This window comes from Chiloscyllium punctatum, chromosome 18 (genome assembly GCF_047496795.1).
Source record: "Chiloscyllium punctatum isolate Juve2018m chromosome 18, sChiPun1.3, whole genome shotgun sequence".
NCBI lineage: Eukaryota > Metazoa > Chordata > Chondrichthyes > Orectolobiformes > Hemiscylliidae > Chiloscyllium > Chiloscyllium punctatum.
The window spans coordinates 93745996-93763707 of record NC_092756.1 but is presented as its reverse complement, the minus strand read 5'-3'; the positions used below and the strand labels follow the sequence as shown (position 1 = coordinate 93763707).

Here is a 17712-nt window from a genome sequence, read left to right as displayed (position 1 = left end):
GCATATGTTTGTTAAATAGTCCATTCAACCCCTTGAGCCTATTACTAATTCTTACAGCTCTGCTGCTTAAACCCATGATTGGTTCCTAGACCTGTGTGTTGGGAGCTTGCCACAAGATCATTTAATCCACAATTGACTCGTTAACTGGGGAACTCTGGAGCAAACATTTACAAATGTGTAATATGTTCAACATCACACTTGAGAGCATGCTTAATTTGATTTTTCAAGCAAAGATGTCAAATACCAACTCATTGAGAAATCAGAACTCTGGACCAGACGTATAATACCATACAAGACTGCATTTAACCATCAAGGTGGGGGTGGTGGTGGGAAAACAGATGTGGGGCAATGTATTTCAGGTAAATCCTCTTTACTGCTTTTCTGGGGTGCTTAGCCTGATGGAGCTGCCACTGTAGTGCATCATCATAATTTTTTTTCAATTAATTTATTTTATTTTTGCATTGGACAAAAGTGTAAACCACTTGAGCCTATGTCAAATGCCACCAATGTTGTATGTTTGTGGATATTTGCTTTCCATTTTGGGCTTGAAATTCCTCCATAGCTTTGCACCTCCCTATCTCTGTAAACCCCAGCCAGTAGTCCTCCAAGATCTCGGCACTCCTCCAATTCTAGCCTTTTGCATATCCCTGATTTCATTCACTCTATATTTGAGGCTCTAAATTCTTGAATTTCATCTCTCAGCCTCTTGACCCCTCTATTGTTCTGTTGCTTAAAAGCTACCTTTTTATTTATCCACAGGTTGTTAATTCACTGACCAAGCAGGCCAGCATTTATTGCCCAGAGGGCAGTTAAACATCAACAGTTTTCCTTTAATTCATTTGTGTAATGTGGGCGTCACTGGCCAACATTTATTGCCCGTCCCCAGTTACCTTTGAAAAGGTGATTGTGATCTGCCTTCTTGAACTGCTGCAACCCATCTGATGTGAGTTGATCCACAGTGCTATTAGGGAAGGAATTCCAGGATTTTGACCCAGCAACAGTGAAGGAGCAGAGATATATTTCCAAGTCAGGGTGGTGAGTGTCTTGGAGAGGAACTTGCAGGTGGTGGTGACCGCATGTATCTGCTGCTCTTGTCTGTCGAGATGGTGTAGTTGTGGGTTCAGAAGGTGCTGTCTGAGGAGGTTTGGTGAAATTCAGCAATGCATCTTGTAGACATTGCACACTGCTGCTACTGAGCATAGTGATGAATGGAATGGATGCTTGTGAACAGCCTATCAAGCGGGCTGTTTTGTCTTGGATGGTATTGAGCTGCTTGAGTGGAGTTACACTTGTCCAGGCAAGTGAGGAATATTCCATCACACTCCTGACTTGCGACTTGTAGATGGTGGACAGGCTTTGGGGAGTCAGAAAATGAGTTGTTCGCTATAGTTTTCCCATACTCTGATCTGCTTTTGTAGCCACTGTATTAATGTGGTGAGTCCAGTTGAGTAACCCCTAGGATGTTGATTAATGGGGGATTTAATGATGGTGACATCATTGAATGCCAAGGGGGTGATGGTTAGATTGTCTCTCATTGGTGATGGTTACAGCCTGGCATTTGTTTGGCATGAATGTTACTTGCCACTTTGTCAGCCCAAGCCTGGATATTGTCCAGATTTTGTTGCATTTGAACATAGACTGCTTCAGCATCTCTGGAGTCATGAATGCTGCTGAACCTTGCACAATTGTCAGTGAACGTTCCCCCTTCTGATGGAGGTAAGGTAATTGATGAAGCAGCTTAAGTTGGTTGGGCCAAGGACTCTATCCTGAGAAACTCCTGCAGAGGTGTCCTGGAGCTAAGATGACTGTCCTCCAACAACCATGACCGTTTTCCTATGTGCCAGGTATGACTCCTACTGCCAGAGAGTTTATCCCTGATACCTACTGATTCCAATTTTCCTAGGGCTCCTTGATGTCAAGGGCTGTCATTCTCCCCTCCCTTCTGGAATAAGTTGTTTTGTCCATGTTTGAACCAAGGCTGTAATGAGGTCAGGAGCTGAGTGGCCCTGGTGGAACCGTTACTAGACAGGTGCTGCTTGAAAGCACTGTTGATTACCCTTCCATCACTTTACTGATGATTGAAAGTAGACTGGGGCATGAGTTGGATTTGTCCTGTTTTCAATGTCATACCTGGCAGTTGTTGGGTAGGTGCCATTGTTGTAACTGTACTGGAAGACTAGAGAGTGGCAAGTTCTGGAGCCCAAGTCTTAAGTACCATTGCTGGAATGTTGTCAGGGCCCATAACCTTTGCAGTATTCAGTATCTCCAACCGTTTCACATGGAATGAATATAATTGGCTGATGACTGGTATCTGTGATGCAAGGGACCACTGGAGGAGGCTGAGATGGATCATCCACTTGACATTTCTGGTGGAAGATTGCTGCGAAAGCTTTAGCTTCACCTTTTGCATTGATATGCGAGGCTCTTTGATCCATGTGGAGCCACTTCCTCCAGTGAGTTGTTTAATTGTCCATGACCATTCACAACAGGATATGGCAGGGCTGCAGAGTGTAGATCTGTTCTGTTGGTTATGGGATCACTTAGCTCTTTTATCACTTGATACTTATGCTATTGGGAATGCAAATAGTCCTGTTTTGGTGGCTTCACCAGTTAAACACTTCATTTTCTGGTACATTTAGTGCTGCTCCTGGCATATCCTCCTGCACACTTGATTGAACCAGGGCTGATCCCCTGGTTGGCTGGTAATGATTGAATTGGGGGTATACTCAGCTGTGAGGTTGCAGTTTTGCTGGAGTATAATTCTGCTGTGGTTTTGGACTCATGTTGGCCAGATCGGTAAGGACATTAGTGAACTGGAAAGGTTTTTCTGACAATCGACAGTATTTTCACAACCATGACTAGTGCTAGATTTTTTTTCAGATTTCTTTTTTTTTCTTTCTGCCATCTGTGGTGGTGGCATTTGAAACCTGATCTTTCGATTTAATAGTCCAGTGACAACACAACTAGGCCACGACCTCCTTAATTCCTTTCCTTTTACTTTCCTTAATAAATTCACAATTTTAATTTGGTACAACACAAATAAAAGATGTCTCCCTTCATGAGTACCATCAAATGAAATTTGACTAAAGTCATTTGGGGATGGGCGATAGAGAAATATTAAGTAGGAAAGGTTGCTGCTGAAAAAGCCACTTGCAGTTTTTTTTCTTTTAACAGCAACTAGTGCGTTCTTATTTTCCTTCTGATCCTTTTTCTGTGGAAGAACAACCCAAATAATGAAATGCTACGTGTTATTTACATTTAATTTGAATTTTAAATTCCCATTTTTGAGTTTTAAATCCCTCCCATAACTGTCTCCTGATCTTTCCAATCAGCAGCCCTCCAAGATCTCAGCATCTCCTCTGATTCTGGCCTCTTGTGTATCCCTGATCTCATTCACTTCACATTGCTCAGGTTTGAGGTGCTGGGAATTTCATTCCTAAACCACCCCTCCACTGCACTAATTGTCTCCAACTTGGTTACCCTGTTCTTTCATATGGCTTAGTATTCAATTTCTTTTTGAGTACTTGCTGTAAAATGTCTTATAACATTCTACCATATTGTGGTATAAATTAGGTCAGTTGGCCGAACAGCTGGTTTGAAATAGTGAAGCCAACAACGTGACTTCAATTTCTTCACTGGCTGAGGTTACCTTAAAGGACTTTCCTTCTCCATGTCTCTCTTTGCTAGAGTTGTGGTGATCCTCAGACCATCACCAGTCATTTCTCTCTAATGAGAGTGCAGCCCTGTGTTCCAATAAGGCAGTATGATTTTACTTGTGTTTGAGTAACATTTCAAGCGTTTTGTTGCTGATTTTATGCTTTCAGAATTAGAGCTTTTTTGTGACCTGAAGAACTCCACCTTGAACTAGAAGATTATCCTGGGGTTTCTTCAGAGTTTTGCAACAGCCTGTTGTAGTCTTGAGTTTTATAATGCTGCCAGCAGTGTGCCGCGATTCCCACAACTTTCTAGCTGAACATAATTCAGGTTATTGCTATGTTAGCAAAGCCTGATGAATTACCGATATGGGGAAAGCTCAGTGTCACAAGATTGCTATCCCATGGCCTAGATAAAGAACCCAATACGTTAGATCATCGGAGGTCTTTTGGGGGTTGTACACATTCTGTAGGGAGTCTAATCAAATGTACCTTGGATTTGAATCCCCAGCATTATCTCTGGTCATTTGTCCTAAACAGTAATTGTTCTTTGTGTGCAAACTTTACACTAGCTTTTCTTTTGTTTTGATCTTCAAATGCTGATTCATAGAGTGCAATTCTTGTCAGCATGTTGTATCCTGACTACATCAGTGAAATGATAGTTCAGTTTACAGGTTCTACAAAAGTCTAGACATATTAATAACAGTAAACCAAGCTCCTCCCTGATGGCCTTCAATAAATTTGTAACACTTCAGAGTGAAACTTTCTGTTCCATCCAACTCTTGTCCTCCTGGATAAATGTCCAATGATTAGGGTTTGGTAGTTTAATTTTACTGTGGTAGAGCTAACTGTAATTCTCACTAGGAATAAATTATTATGCAGGTCCTTTCATTAGGTTTCCACTTTATGTAAGACTGCATATTCTGAATGGGTACAATAAGTCTTGCTTTAAGTTGCCAGCTTCACTTCATTTTGACTTAATGTTTTACTTTTAAGGCCTTTTTCCTCCCATTAGTTGGCTTTTTTTTATAATATTATTGACATCCCTAGGCCTTTCCTCGTAGGATTACCTCCCTGTATGCTTATTTCCTGCCTTTTTGTCTCGACATCCCCCTGGTACTACCAGTCAGGTTTCCTCCCCACTTCCCACTCTGTTCTCACCTTGGTCCACTGCCTTCCTCATTTGAAGCAGCTCCCTTCTTTTGGCTGCTGGTCTGAGCTTGTACTGAAGGGCTCCATCTTACGGCTGATGTTCGTTAGTTCAGGGACTCTGTCGCTTCCTGGACTGTGTACTTCTGCCACTAGATGGTGCCATGTTAATCTAAAAATACATGCATTATAAAACCGAGTTTTAGAAATATTTTACTGTGTATATTGCATTATCCAATATTGCCTTTATGTTTGTTCTATTTTGCAAGTTATTTCAGCTAGGAGAGTACAGTACTTCAACTTGTGCATTATTTGTACAACCATAGGAAGGTACTTTCTGACTTAGAATCCCATAGGGATCAAGGACTCACTTCCAATTGTTTCACTTCAAGTTGTGGTTTTTCAGGAGCACAACAATCCCTTTTAAGTGAGGACTTGCTGTGTGTGCTTTTTTAAATGTAATGTAGTATTTTTATTCCTTTCTTGTGATTTGGAAACTTGAGACTTCATCTGATGAAGGAGCAATGTGATTTCAAATAAACCTATTGGACTATAACTTGGTGTCGTGTGACTTCTGATTTTGTCCACCTCAGTCCATCACAGGCACTTCCACATCATTCTTGAGATAAGCTGTAGAAACTCGTGTTGAATAGAAAAGGACCTTAGTTGTTAGTCCAAAAAGATTTCTGACAGGTAACCTCTAGTTGACCTCCAGACCTTCAGCCAATTCTTTGTGGAATCATTGTAGTCCGAGTTGGCAGTTGAGCTGTCCAGCTGCTTTTCATGCCCTTTTGTATCTATGAGCAATTGTACACAAGGTTAGCCAGAAACAGAAATATCTCCTCCAAGCATTAATGTGTTTGAAGAGTTTCAGAGCATACAGTAGCTGGAGTCATTCTCTTTTTATCTCCAGAATCCGAAGACAGCAAAAAGGAGGAAGGAGATTCGGATTATAGCAATCAGAATCGGTTATCTATACGAGATCGACGGAAAGCTAGGAAAGAACGTAGGTTTACTGGCAAACCAGAATTCACAGAAGAGGTATGTACCATACTGATATCACAATTAATTGTAATTTAAGGGTGCTCTTCACCAAGATGTATGAGAGGATCCTTTGGTTTGTGTGTGATTGTAAGCATCTTTCCACATTTTTTTTTTTGTTTTCCTTTTCTTTTAATTCTATCCCTGTGAAGTGTCTTGAACAAAAGTTTTACAGCCTTTCCTTTAGCAAGTGAGTCATATAGACCAGTTAATCCTGTACTTTGCTAATTTGACCAATTATAAACCAATCAGCTAGATACGTACTGAAAAGACCAAATCCTATTTAAATCTTGTTTTTTTTTATTGACTTGGTAACCTTGTGTGCCAGGTACTTGGGGTAATTCAAACATTCCATTTAGTTGTCTTTCCTTTGATGATTTATGGTAGAATGTTTTCTCTTCCCCATGCAGTGACAGAAACCTATTGAGTGGATTGCTCAACATCATGGGTGGTTAAAACTTCATTTGGCTCTGCATGAGCTTTCATCATGGAATCATTGAATCCCTACAGTGTGAAAACAAGCCCTTCGGCTCAAGTCCACATCAATCCTCCGAGTATCCCACCCAAACCCATTCCCCATTACTCTACATTTACCCCAGACGAATGCACCTAACCTACATATCCCTGAATGCTATGGGTTATTCAGCATGGCCAAATCACCTAACCTGCATATCTTTGGATTGTGGAAGGAAACCAGAGCACCCGGAGGAAACCCACGCAGACACTGGGAGAATGTGCAAACTCCACACAGACAGTCGCCAGAGGTTGGAATTGAACCCTGGTCCCTCGTGCTGTGCGGCAGCAGTGCTAAACGCTGAGCCACCATGTCGCCCCCCCAAACAGTTATCTGTTCCTACAACCTAACTATTCTGAATCCGGTGAAGCATTGCTCTGCAATTTATCAATAGTAGCCCTCTTGTCCCACTGAGGAATGCCTTTACAGCAATTTTCAAACTAAAACTTCCCTGAAGTTTCCCTAAAAACAACTGGATAAAATCCCCTCCACCAGCTTAACATGGACTCATACCAGAGGGCATAGCCTCCGAGTAAAGGGAAGACCTTTCAGAATGGAGATAAGGAGAAATCCTTCAGCCAGAGAGTGGTGAATCTACAGAATTTATTGCCGCAGAAGGCAACAGAGGCCAGGTCATTGAGTTTTTTAAAGACTGATATAGGTAGGTTCTTGAGTATCAAGGGGATCAAAGGTTATGGAGAGAGAGAGGGAGAATGGGTTTAACAAACTAATCAGACATGATTGAATGGCGGAGTAAACTCGATGGGCTGAATGGCCTAATTTCTGCTCCTTTGATTTTGTTTTTGTTTGTCAGTGTCTTTTAAAATGTGCGGAAATAGTTTAATGGCATTTCACAAAAATCCCAATGTGTTTGCTGAGTGCCACTTTGGGAAGATGGTGCTGCTTTTCTAAAAGTACTTCCTGGGCCAATACTTTCTGAAATTCAGATTTTTGTTTTTTTTTTTGCAACTTGTGTATGAACAATTTGAACCTATGATTTCTGATTAACTTTAATTAAAAAATTAATGTGTTGTCCTGCAGTGCTCAGACTTGGTGACCTCTGTGGTTTTGTGGAGGATCTGCCTGACACTTAGATCTGAAATTGTATCTAAGGATGTTGCATCAACTGCTGTAGGATGGAGTGCTTTTGTAACATCCATTCTAACCGTATGCAAAATTCCCACAGCAAACAAACAAGTCTGCTCATGCAAACAGAATGGCTGCGATACATCATGCATTGTAAAACCACAATAAGTTTAGTAAGAAATAATGCCAGTAATAAATGCAAACTGCTCTAAGTTGCTATTTTCTGAGTGTCTCCCAAAATCGCTAAGTGCCAACCCCAGAAATAGACTTTAAGCTCCTTTTAAACAGCCACTTGTAAGTGCTGAACTGCACAAAATAGCAAGTTGGCCTTAAGTGGTGCCTTTGTTTTAAAAAAAAACACACAAACCCCATGTTCCATTGTACTTAGCTGAAGTCAGTCACCAAGCTATACTCTAGTCCGTTCCTTTTCGTATAAAGAGGTAAATTCTTTTCCTACCCATTATTTTAGCTGTTACTTAGCGTCATTTGTTTAGATACTCTTTATTTTATCCTGTGAATTGCAGCCCGTGACCATTCTGCTTAACCAATAGTAATGTCACAGACTAACTTGTGAAAAGTACTTGACTTGTAAGGAAACAATCCGAAGTGAATTACATTCAAAAAACATTAAAGCTTTGCCATCTTCTGATAGCTCAAACCAGCTCAGTGTTTGAATGGTGGTAATACTAAATTGCCATCTCACTTTCTGCGAAATTTTTGTTTTTGTTAATGTTGTTTGCTAGCAAATGATAGAATTTATAGTGGTTAATGTTGAACTATCATTCATTATATTGTAGAATGGTAACTTGCCTCCCATATCTGTGCTGGCTACCTACAAGAGTAACTTGGCTTTTGTCCCATTTCCCTTCCTCTTCCCTGAGGCCTTTTTTATTTTCACATAATTTGTTGAATTCCTCATTGAAACCAACAATCTAATTTATCTCCTCCACAGCTATTCTATCTAGATCCATTGTAATTTTTAAAAATAGCTTTCCTTTGTCTCACTTACTTTGTTTTGCAAATCATCTTAAATCTGCATCTACTGGTTCTTGATCCTCCCACAATGATCTACTCTGTTTAGGTCCCTCATGATTTTTAATGTTTTTCATCAGTTCTCCAGGTTCTGTCTTCAAGAAAGAAGGTCTTAGCTTTGTCAATCAATCCAAGTAATTGAAGTCTCTTGTCCCTGTAATCACTCTTGCAAATCATTTCTGCACCCTTTGAAAAGTTTTCACATTGTTCCTAAAATACGGCACACTGAATGATACACAAGTCTAGTTGAGATCCCACTGCTGTATAAAGGTTCTCCAAAATTTCCTTGCTTTAGTAGAGTGCCTCTGTTTATAACATCCAGGATTCTCTATGCTTTATTAACCATTTACTCAACCTGCCCTGGCCACTACCATTTTTTTTCCATTATTTGTGCACCCATGCCCTCAAGGTGTCTCTATCTCTACACCTTCTCTTTTATTTCATATTACCTTCCATCATTCTTCTGAGCAAAATGTAAAGTTCCACCTGCCATGTACCGTCCATTCCAACAACCTTTCTCCTCTAGGAGTTTATCATGCTCATCATGGTTCACAAGACATCTGATTTGTCATCTGCAAACTTTGAAATTATCTTGCACACCCATCTGTCATTTATACGAATGCAGAAAAAGATAGTCCTACTACTGACCACTGGGGAACTAATACATCTTGTTCTTTAAGCCTTGTTCATGTTGCTTACCTATCCCTAAATTTTGAGTGTGTAAGTTGCAGCTGCATTTTTTTTTTTGTGTGGCTGTTCACTTTCGAACGTTATGCAAACGTTACGCCTGTACTCGGTAAGCCAACTGCCTAATATTGTTTCTCACCAAGTCCAACTGCATACCTGTGCAATACTAAGATGACAGGCTGTTTGGTTTGTTTGTTTTTTAATGTTTTGATGTTGCTGTGTTTCAGGAAGACAGCACAGAACAGATGAACAGTGTGGACACTTTAACGCACAGGCAAGAGCATTTTACCTGGCGCTCATCTTGGAGCAGACTTTAATGGTTCTCAGAGCTCGATGGAATGGAAATCTTGCATCTCTTGTAGCTCCTCTGTTCTGGTCATTGTCGAGCACTCTATAGCAATTGAACAAATTTGTACCTCCATAATCTGGTGACGTACCTTCATCCAAATTGGCTCTGCCCATTGAGACTACTTAGTATTTCTTCTGTCCATCTTCAAATGCTGTTGACCCTATGCCTTCCCATACACTGAAATCTATTCCAAAACTATATTGTCACTTAAAACTAACGCAGTCTGTAAATGGTGCTGTAGACACTTAAGTTGTTGATTTTGTTCTGAAGTTCTGCAGTGTTGACACGAACACTGTAAAGTTTACAGCTGATTAAATTTTCATTGCAGTGGTGTCAATGCAGTCTAAACCAGATTTAAGATGGATATCTATTCCTGCTCTTGGATTGTCCATATTTTGTTTGCTGTCAATTGTATGTTTCCTTTATCCATTCACCATCACAGCGCTGACAGCAAACAAGTCTCTCTCTTTCTGACTGGTGACAGGTATGGCCTAAGTCAGAGTGATCGGATTCCGAACCGAATTGGAACACTCTTCCACTCTAGTGCAGGACGAATGGAGGATGGTAATAATGACTTCAGGAAGGTAATAAAATGGAGAATGAGTGGATCATTGTTGTAATTATCTATGTGCAAGCTTGAAATAATGATGAAATGTCTTAAGTAATTCAGCCCAAGGTTTATGAAGTGCTTGTAATTAGACAGTTGATAAACTTGTGACAGAGTGCTAGATATAAAGAGCCAATGGAACAGTCGTGAATGAACTGTTTTACCTTTTTTTTTTGTAGATACAATCACTTCACCACAATACTTTTCTCTTTTACATTGTTGAAACAGTACCTATCCCCTCAAAGCTACTGTTGCAATAGTGTTTAAAGCCTATGCAGTCCTATACTCCCATCCTTCACAAGGCATATAGAGTCATAGAGATGTACAGTATGGAAACCGACCCTTCGGTCCAACCCATCCATGCCGACCAGATATCCCAACCTAATCTAGTCCCACCTGCCAGCACATGGCCCATATCCCTCCAAACCCTTCCTATTCATATACCCATCCAGTTGCCTCTTAAATGTTGCAATTGTACCAGCCTCTACCACTTCCTCTGGCAGCTCATTCCATACACATACCACCCTCTGCGTGAAAAAGTTGCCTCTTCGGTCTCTTTTTTTTAATATCTTCCCCCTAAACCTATGCCCTCTAGTTCTGGACTCCCCGACCCGAGGGAAAAGACTTTGTTTATTTATCATATCCATGCTCTGTATTGTTTCCATTGACTCTTGTCCTTTTTCTCTTTCAATTTTAAAAAGAATCCAACTTTCATTTTTGTCACAGGTTTTTGAGCTTCCTAATGTTATGATGAGATCTGCATGATTGATCTAATAGTGTGCTTTAGTAGTCCACTTGGGGTTGTGCAGAAGAAGCCATACTATCATGTCCCTCCACTTTGTGCAGCTTCTGTCACTGATCACTACATTTTAAGCAGTAGCTTTAAGGACCGATGACTCACTCTAAACAACAGTGGGCAACCAAGAGAAGAATTTAAACTAATGCAGTTGTAAGGTAATGCAACTACTCTTGTGCCAGCAACCTTCCTTGATTAGCCATGGATGTGCATTCTCCCATAAAGTCTTTTCTTCCTTAATGGAATATATCTTTGCTGAAAATTATGAAAAATAGTTTTAAGTGTCTGCCAATACTTTTAAACTGTTTCCTAATTCACTTTAGCCACCTCTGGCTTCATGCTCTGACCTTGCCTTTATTTCAGTTTAAGATGCTACTCTTTGACCCACACTTCTCGCCCTCAAACTGAAAGTAAAATTCTATCATATTTGTCTATAGGCTCCTCTATGATGAGATCATTAATCCTGTTTCATTGCACATTTCCAGGTCTACATTTCCAGCTTGTTCTCTGACTGATGTTGGAAAATACTGCTCTCAGAAATTGTCTCAAAACACACAATGAACTCTAGCAGACTTCAGATGTTGTCATGGGATCTGTAAAGATCTGCAAGGAATCCTATTGGTGCCTTCAAACAGAAGTGATTATTTGACATTTTACTGTTTGAGTGATACCATTACAAGTGCTTCTGTAACAGCATAGAGTCATAGAGCTGTGCAGCATGTAAACAGACCCTTCGGTCCAACTCATCCATGCTGACCAGCTATCCCAACCCAATCTCGTCCCACCTGCCAGCACTTGGCCCATATTCCTCAACACTTTCTATTCCTATACCCATCCAGATGCCTTTTAAATATTGCAATTGTACCAGCTTTCACCACTTGCTCTGGCAGCTCATTCCATACACATACCACTGTTCAGTGAAAACGTTGCCCCTTAGATCTCTTTTATATCTCTCCCTTCTTGCCCTAAAACTGTGCCCTCTAGTTCTGGACTCCCCCAGCCCAGGGAAAAGACTTTGTCTATTTATCCTATGCATGCCCCTCATAATTTTATAAACCTCCAAAAGGTCGCCCCTCAGCCTCCATGGGTAGTGAAGAAGGCAGTTGGTATGCTTTCCTTTATTGGCCAGAGTACTGAGTACAGGAGTTGGGAGGTCATGTTGCAGCTATAAGGACGTTGGTTAGGCCACTTTTGGAATATTGCGTGCAATTCTGGTCGCCTTCCTATCGGAAAGATGTTGTGTAACTTGAAAGGGTTCAGAAAAGATTTACAAGGATGTTGCCAGGGTTGGAGGATTTGAGGTACAGGGAGAAGCTGAATAGGCTAGAAAAAGCAGCTCATTCTCTAAAGAACTTTTGTGAGAATTCACTGATGTGATAGATTTATGTAAATGCAGGTCTATGTGAAAAATATTTCTTGACTGCACAACGAAATAAAATATTCTTCTATTTCCCACTGTAGATGTATGAAGTTGTCTTGTCAGAGAATGTGAGACTTAAGAGCGAGTTACGAGAAGCACAATCTTACCTCACACAAGCTAATCAGGAATTGGAGAGGGTGTTGCAGGTAAGAGATTATGGTTGTACAAAGCTCAGTTCCTACCCCAATTTGTGGTTTCCTGGGTCTGTTATCATTTTTTTTTATTTCTGTGCTCGCAATTAGTTGCCTTCCTTGTAGATTGATCAGGACCATATTGACATTGTTAGTGGGCAGTGCTAAAAATGGAACACACGCTCATCAAATTGTGATAAGTGCTCATTCTGGAAACATATTTTTTTCTTTTTGCCCATAGTGTCCAGGGATGGTGTGAGATTCTGTGCACAGGCTAGGTAGATTAACCACGGTAAATGTAGGGATATAGGGATAAGGTAACTAGCGAGTCTGGATGGGATGCTCTTCATAGGATTGGTGTGGACTCAATGAGCTGAACGTCCTGCTTCCACACTGTAGGGATTCTATGATTCTGATTCTCATTATGTATTCCTCAGTTCATGTACCTTGGAGGCAACCCCTGACAGTCTAATCTGCCCTTTGTCTAAAAGATCATCCCTTCCCGTCATCTTAGTCAGTGACTATCAGATATTTATTTATCACATGCATGACCTTGAAGGCTCTATCTTTTTCTCTTTTTAAAAAAAAGAGACAGATGTTCAGCACAGACAGACCCTTCGGCCTAACTTGTCCATGCCGACCAGATATCCCAACCTAATCTCGTCCCATTTGCCAGCACCTGGCCCATATCCCTCCAAACCCTTCCTATTAAGAGTCTCAGAGCATGGCAGCATTTAAATGAGTGCCACAGGCAAGAATTTATCCATTTGATAGTCTTAGGTGATGCAGTAAGCAAGCTTATTCATAATGTCTGTGTTCTGGGAACTTTCTTGGTATGAGTATTCTCACCTCTGAGCCAGGAGGTTTTGGGTTCAAGCCCAGTCCAGGATTAGGACACTAATCTAAAGATGATGCTTCAGTGTGGTGCTGACACAATTCTGCATTATTGGGGCTGCCATTCTCCGGGCAGGGTTTTAAGTTGCAGTTAACTCTACCCATTCTGATGGTTCGAGAGAATGTTAAAGATCCTACTATATTTTTAGAAGCTGAGCAATATTTCCTGCAATCAGCATTCCGGATGGATTCACTGGGGTCAGTTATAGATTGTTGGAAAAGGATTTGCTGTTAGGGCAAATAGGTTGCTAGGTCAGAATTGTTATTGGGGATCAATGGGACTATGGAGGTGAGCTTACAATCAGATCAGCCATGATCATCATGTATGGCAGAGCAGGCAGGAGGGGCTTTATGGCCGCCTACTCCTAATTTAGTGTCTCCATATGCTTGTAAAACCTTGAGGAAAAATCTATTGGAAAAGCAACTCCATCAAGAGATTCATTAGATGTGTAACACATGAGCACCTGAAGGTGTGATGAGGTGCTACTAGACAAATGTTGTTTTTCTTTCTGACTTATTTCATGGCTCATCATTTCATCTTATTTACTGTGTGTCCATTTTTAGAGACAAGGAAGGCATGAAAATAGGCCGGCACAATTGGAGTTGGAAAGATTTGTAAGTCTTCAGATTATACTTTGTGTAAATTCCTGCGCAGCAACTCGATTTAACCTGTTTCCAACAAAACTGCCAGACTTCTACAACACAGTCCCTGATCATGCAGTTTTAAAAAATATATAAACAGAGGAATGTGTGAAACCAGTTATCTCTAAGGTTAATGTGAAAACAGTTACTTGTTAATTTAGAAAGTAACTGTTGCATAAATGGAGAGTAGTGGTTTTGCCACCTGATGTTTTGACAAGAGAATAGTTTCTTGCAGCTTCCCTTCCAGTAAGTGGCCACCTTCTACCCAGCATTATCTACTTCCCAAATAACACGTAGCAAATTGAAGTGCTGTAATCTGGTACTCATCTTGTCAGTGGAAGAGGTGGGGGATAAAAGCTGATTCAGAAGCAACTTTACAAGGACAATTCTGCAATTTTTTCAAGTATTCATCCAATTGTGGAGAAAATGCAAGTGGAAGAGAGACAAATTGGATAGCTCCTTCAAAGACCCAGCGTAAACATGATGGAGCCAAATGGCTACCGGCTCTGTCAGGTACTTCTGTTAAAAATCACACAATACCAGGTTATTATCCAACAAGTTTATTTGGAAGTAGCAGCTTTTGGAGCACAGATCCTTCATCGGGTACATCTGTGACTGGTCTTCCAAAGATCAGAATTAGTAGTGGAAATCTTGAATTGTGGCCATCTTTCTTATTTGGGTGCTATTATTTTACAGTGAGAGGTGAAAAAATAACCAATTTAAAGTGTGTATTATCAGTCATTTCTTTGAAATAGGAACGAAGGGCATTTGAAAGAAAAACAGCCGAACTGGAGGAGCAGCTGAAGGTAAATATAACTTTTTTATTCTTCTAAATAAAAATGAAGATTGAATCAACAGAAGTATCAGGTACATTTTGTGGTCAGTTTGCCATTATGCATTGTTTTAGCGCCCATTTGGGGGCAACTGGAGATGGTAATAAAAGCCAGTTTTGTTCGTAAAGTCCATGTCACGAATGATTATTTTTATTATTAATTAACTGAATTGAAGACCAAGAGCTGTCCTCAGATATGCTTCTGCTGTTTTTTTTTATTCTGGCAAAGTGCAAGCAAGCCTGTGTGTTACTGGAGTGGAATGAATACTGACCAAGTGGTAGACCTTGTATCCAAATTTAATCTGCAGGTGTTCTTTACATGTTTGTTTTCATTTTAAAATATTTGTGTTATCTCAATGTTGTTTAAGTTTAGATTTCTTTTGTACTTTTTTCAAAAAAAAGTTTCTCTTTTGTATAGAATAGACCCATCATAGAGGTTGAAACTTTTATTTTTGTCTATTTTTATGTTGTAGTTCTCTGTCTCTCTGTGTCTGTCTCTCTGTGTCTCTCTCATTTCTTGCAGTTTTACACTAACTTAAAGTTAAAATTCCATTAATATCACCCCTCTCGCTTGAGATGAAATGTACTACATTAATTTCTCTCTCTGCCCCTTCAGGTTTTAACAGACTTAAAAACAAACAATCAGAGACTAAAGGATGAGAATGCGGCCTTGATCCGTGTCATCAGCAAGCTGTCAAAATAGTTGAGGTGCCATCCTCCAGCTGCACCACTCTAAAACATGGGGAAAAACCGTTGCCAACTCTGATACTGTACAGCTGACTCTGGGTCTGGATCAAAGGAAAATCTCTTCCATGTCAAGTATTTTTTTTTCACAGCCATTATGGTTAACTATTGTGGGGGAGGGGGGGGGGCACGGGTAGAGCAGATAAAAGACAGGAGGGGTAAACTTATGATAGTCCAGGCAACCAACCAACCAGCCTACATTCCAATGGCCAAAGCTGATGCAAATTGTCAGATGTGTCTGGTCGAGTAAAATTGCCAACAGTGACTCTGCTGTTCTGAGATTTTTTTTGTTTTTTTATCTAACCAATTGTGAAGGTTATCTTTTGTGACCTCTGGATGTGTGTTTATATAAAATATGTATTTATGTTCTGGTGAATGGATAGCTCAGTTTGTTAATTCACATTCCTCTGTGTCCTGGTCAGTTGGATAAACATATTTTACTTTCACAATTAGTACTCTGGTCAATTACCTTTGCCCCTTTCTACCACACTCTCTGCCCTGACATGAAACATTTCTTACAGCTATTGAATGTATTTCAATCTTGCAACTTTTTATTTCTTTTCCTGTAAATGCTTTTAAATAGCACTTCTCGTGGTAATCAGTATGTGAAGAGCAAAAGATTTTGAATGTTATTATGCAGTATTTTTTTAAAATAGTGTCAAGTATTAAACTGAAAAGTTAATGTGAATTGATTTCTGTTTGAGCCAGGGATGTAATTTTTCCAATTTAAGCATGAAAGTATTTATTGGGGTTTGAAATGTAATACAGCTGGTTAAAATTCCCTGGCCCATTTAAGGTTTTAATCCTTGTTCAGGGCCTGGGTTTTAATACATTGTCCCCATAACATTCAGAGGAAGTTTGTTATTCAAATTGCTCTGACCTTTCGGGATGCTTGAGAAGGTATTTGGTCTTCAAGGTCATTTCATTGTGTGCCCTTTTTTTTTGTATAATTTTAATCAGCAGTGAACTCAACCCTAGAACAATTCGATAACTCCGTTGATTCCGGTGAAATAGTCGTCATCATGTTGCAGCACTGCTTGAGGGCCTGCACGCCAGTGGCATCTGGTGGCAGAATAACGTAGTACGCTGTTTAGCAAAACATGAGTTTTTTTTAAAACTTTTGCTGCAAGTGCAAATAGTTCCTGAGCTAACGTGTCCTAAAATAGAAGCCAGTTTCAGTGTTTTGAGTAGTAGCTCAGGGTTACCTTTTTTTATTTGCCTAAAGTCATGAGGGTGGCTGTGCACAGTGCATCTTATTCCAACAGTCCGCTTACTTTTAAGTGAAAGGATCGAGAGGATGCTCAGTGTTTTTTTTTGGAGTAGTAACATTACAGTTTTCCTTTAACTGACAGTCCCTATTCTGAGTTCAATACTTCCAAATGCTTAGGTTGTACTCTTTAGCACATAGCAGCAGCACATTGTAATTTTGCAGCTGCTTTTCATGGTTGAGATGAAAGCTTTGGGAGTCAGCTATTGTGTGCCAACTGGTGGTTGCTTCTGCAGCAACTCGCAAAAGACCCATAACCAAATTAATGCCCAGTATGTGTCGTATAATGGGCAAAAAAACAGGGTTTGGACACTAATATGATGGAGTGTTGTGCAGGGAAAAGAAAACAGGTGAAAGCAAAGTGCTCCCTAATGATGTGACTAGGATTGCATGAGGATTGTCATGCTGGAGGAATATTAAAATCATCCAAAGCTCCTGCTCTTCAAGTTCTGGAAACGTCACTCTTGTCTACAGTCCCAGTCAAGGTTTAGATTGTGAATATTCACTGCATCTACGTATATTTTCTGATTTAGTTTCCCTAATTCAGGAAAATAAATTCAAAAGTGGAATTATTGTCCAGCAAATATGTGCTTTCAATGGGTGTAATTTGAATCAAATCATTTCTCTGCTGAAGTCTTTGTTTTACTCTGTCCTCGAGTACCTGATTACTCAGTGGGCAACCATTGAAACTGGTCTGAATTATTTGCTATGTTAAAAATGGTTTTTCTTTTCCCACAGCTTGGCTTCCTGTGACTTCATTTTTTTTCCCCACCCCCTTTTTTAAGCGGACTGATTTTGTCTAGTATTTGCTGAGAAAAGTTGTGTGGTGGTGCAACTTTTTTTTGGGCTGTTCTGTGTTTTTCTGCTG

At 40.2% G+C, this 17712-nt stretch overlaps 1 protein-coding gene across 3 annotated transcripts in view; it reads left to right on the top strand.

Moving 5' to 3' along the window:
* LOC140489344 (protein phosphatase 1 regulatory subunit 12C-like) overlaps positions 1–17106 on the top strand; it is a 70264-nt gene extending 53158 nt beyond the window's left edge. Inside the window, exons 16-22 of one of the 3 annotated variants that reach the window (XM_072588802.1) lie at positions 5716–5843; positions 9390–9436; positions 9954–10095; positions 12376–12480; positions 13924–13974; positions 14757–14807; positions 15450–17106. In XM_072588802.1, coding sequence (XP_072444903.1) covers positions 5716–5843; positions 9390–9436; positions 9954–10095; positions 12376–12480; positions 13924–13974; positions 14757–14807; positions 15450–15536 — 611 coding nt within the window. In that variant the 3' untranslated portion in view covers positions 15537–17106. The remainder of the gene's footprint in view (positions 1–5715; positions 5844–9389; positions 9437–9953; positions 10096–12375; positions 12481–13923; positions 13975–14756; positions 14808–15449) is intronic. The other 2 variants (XM_072588803.1, XM_072588804.1) reach the window with 2 other exon arrangements.
* Positions 17107–17712: the final 606 nt, after the last annotated feature.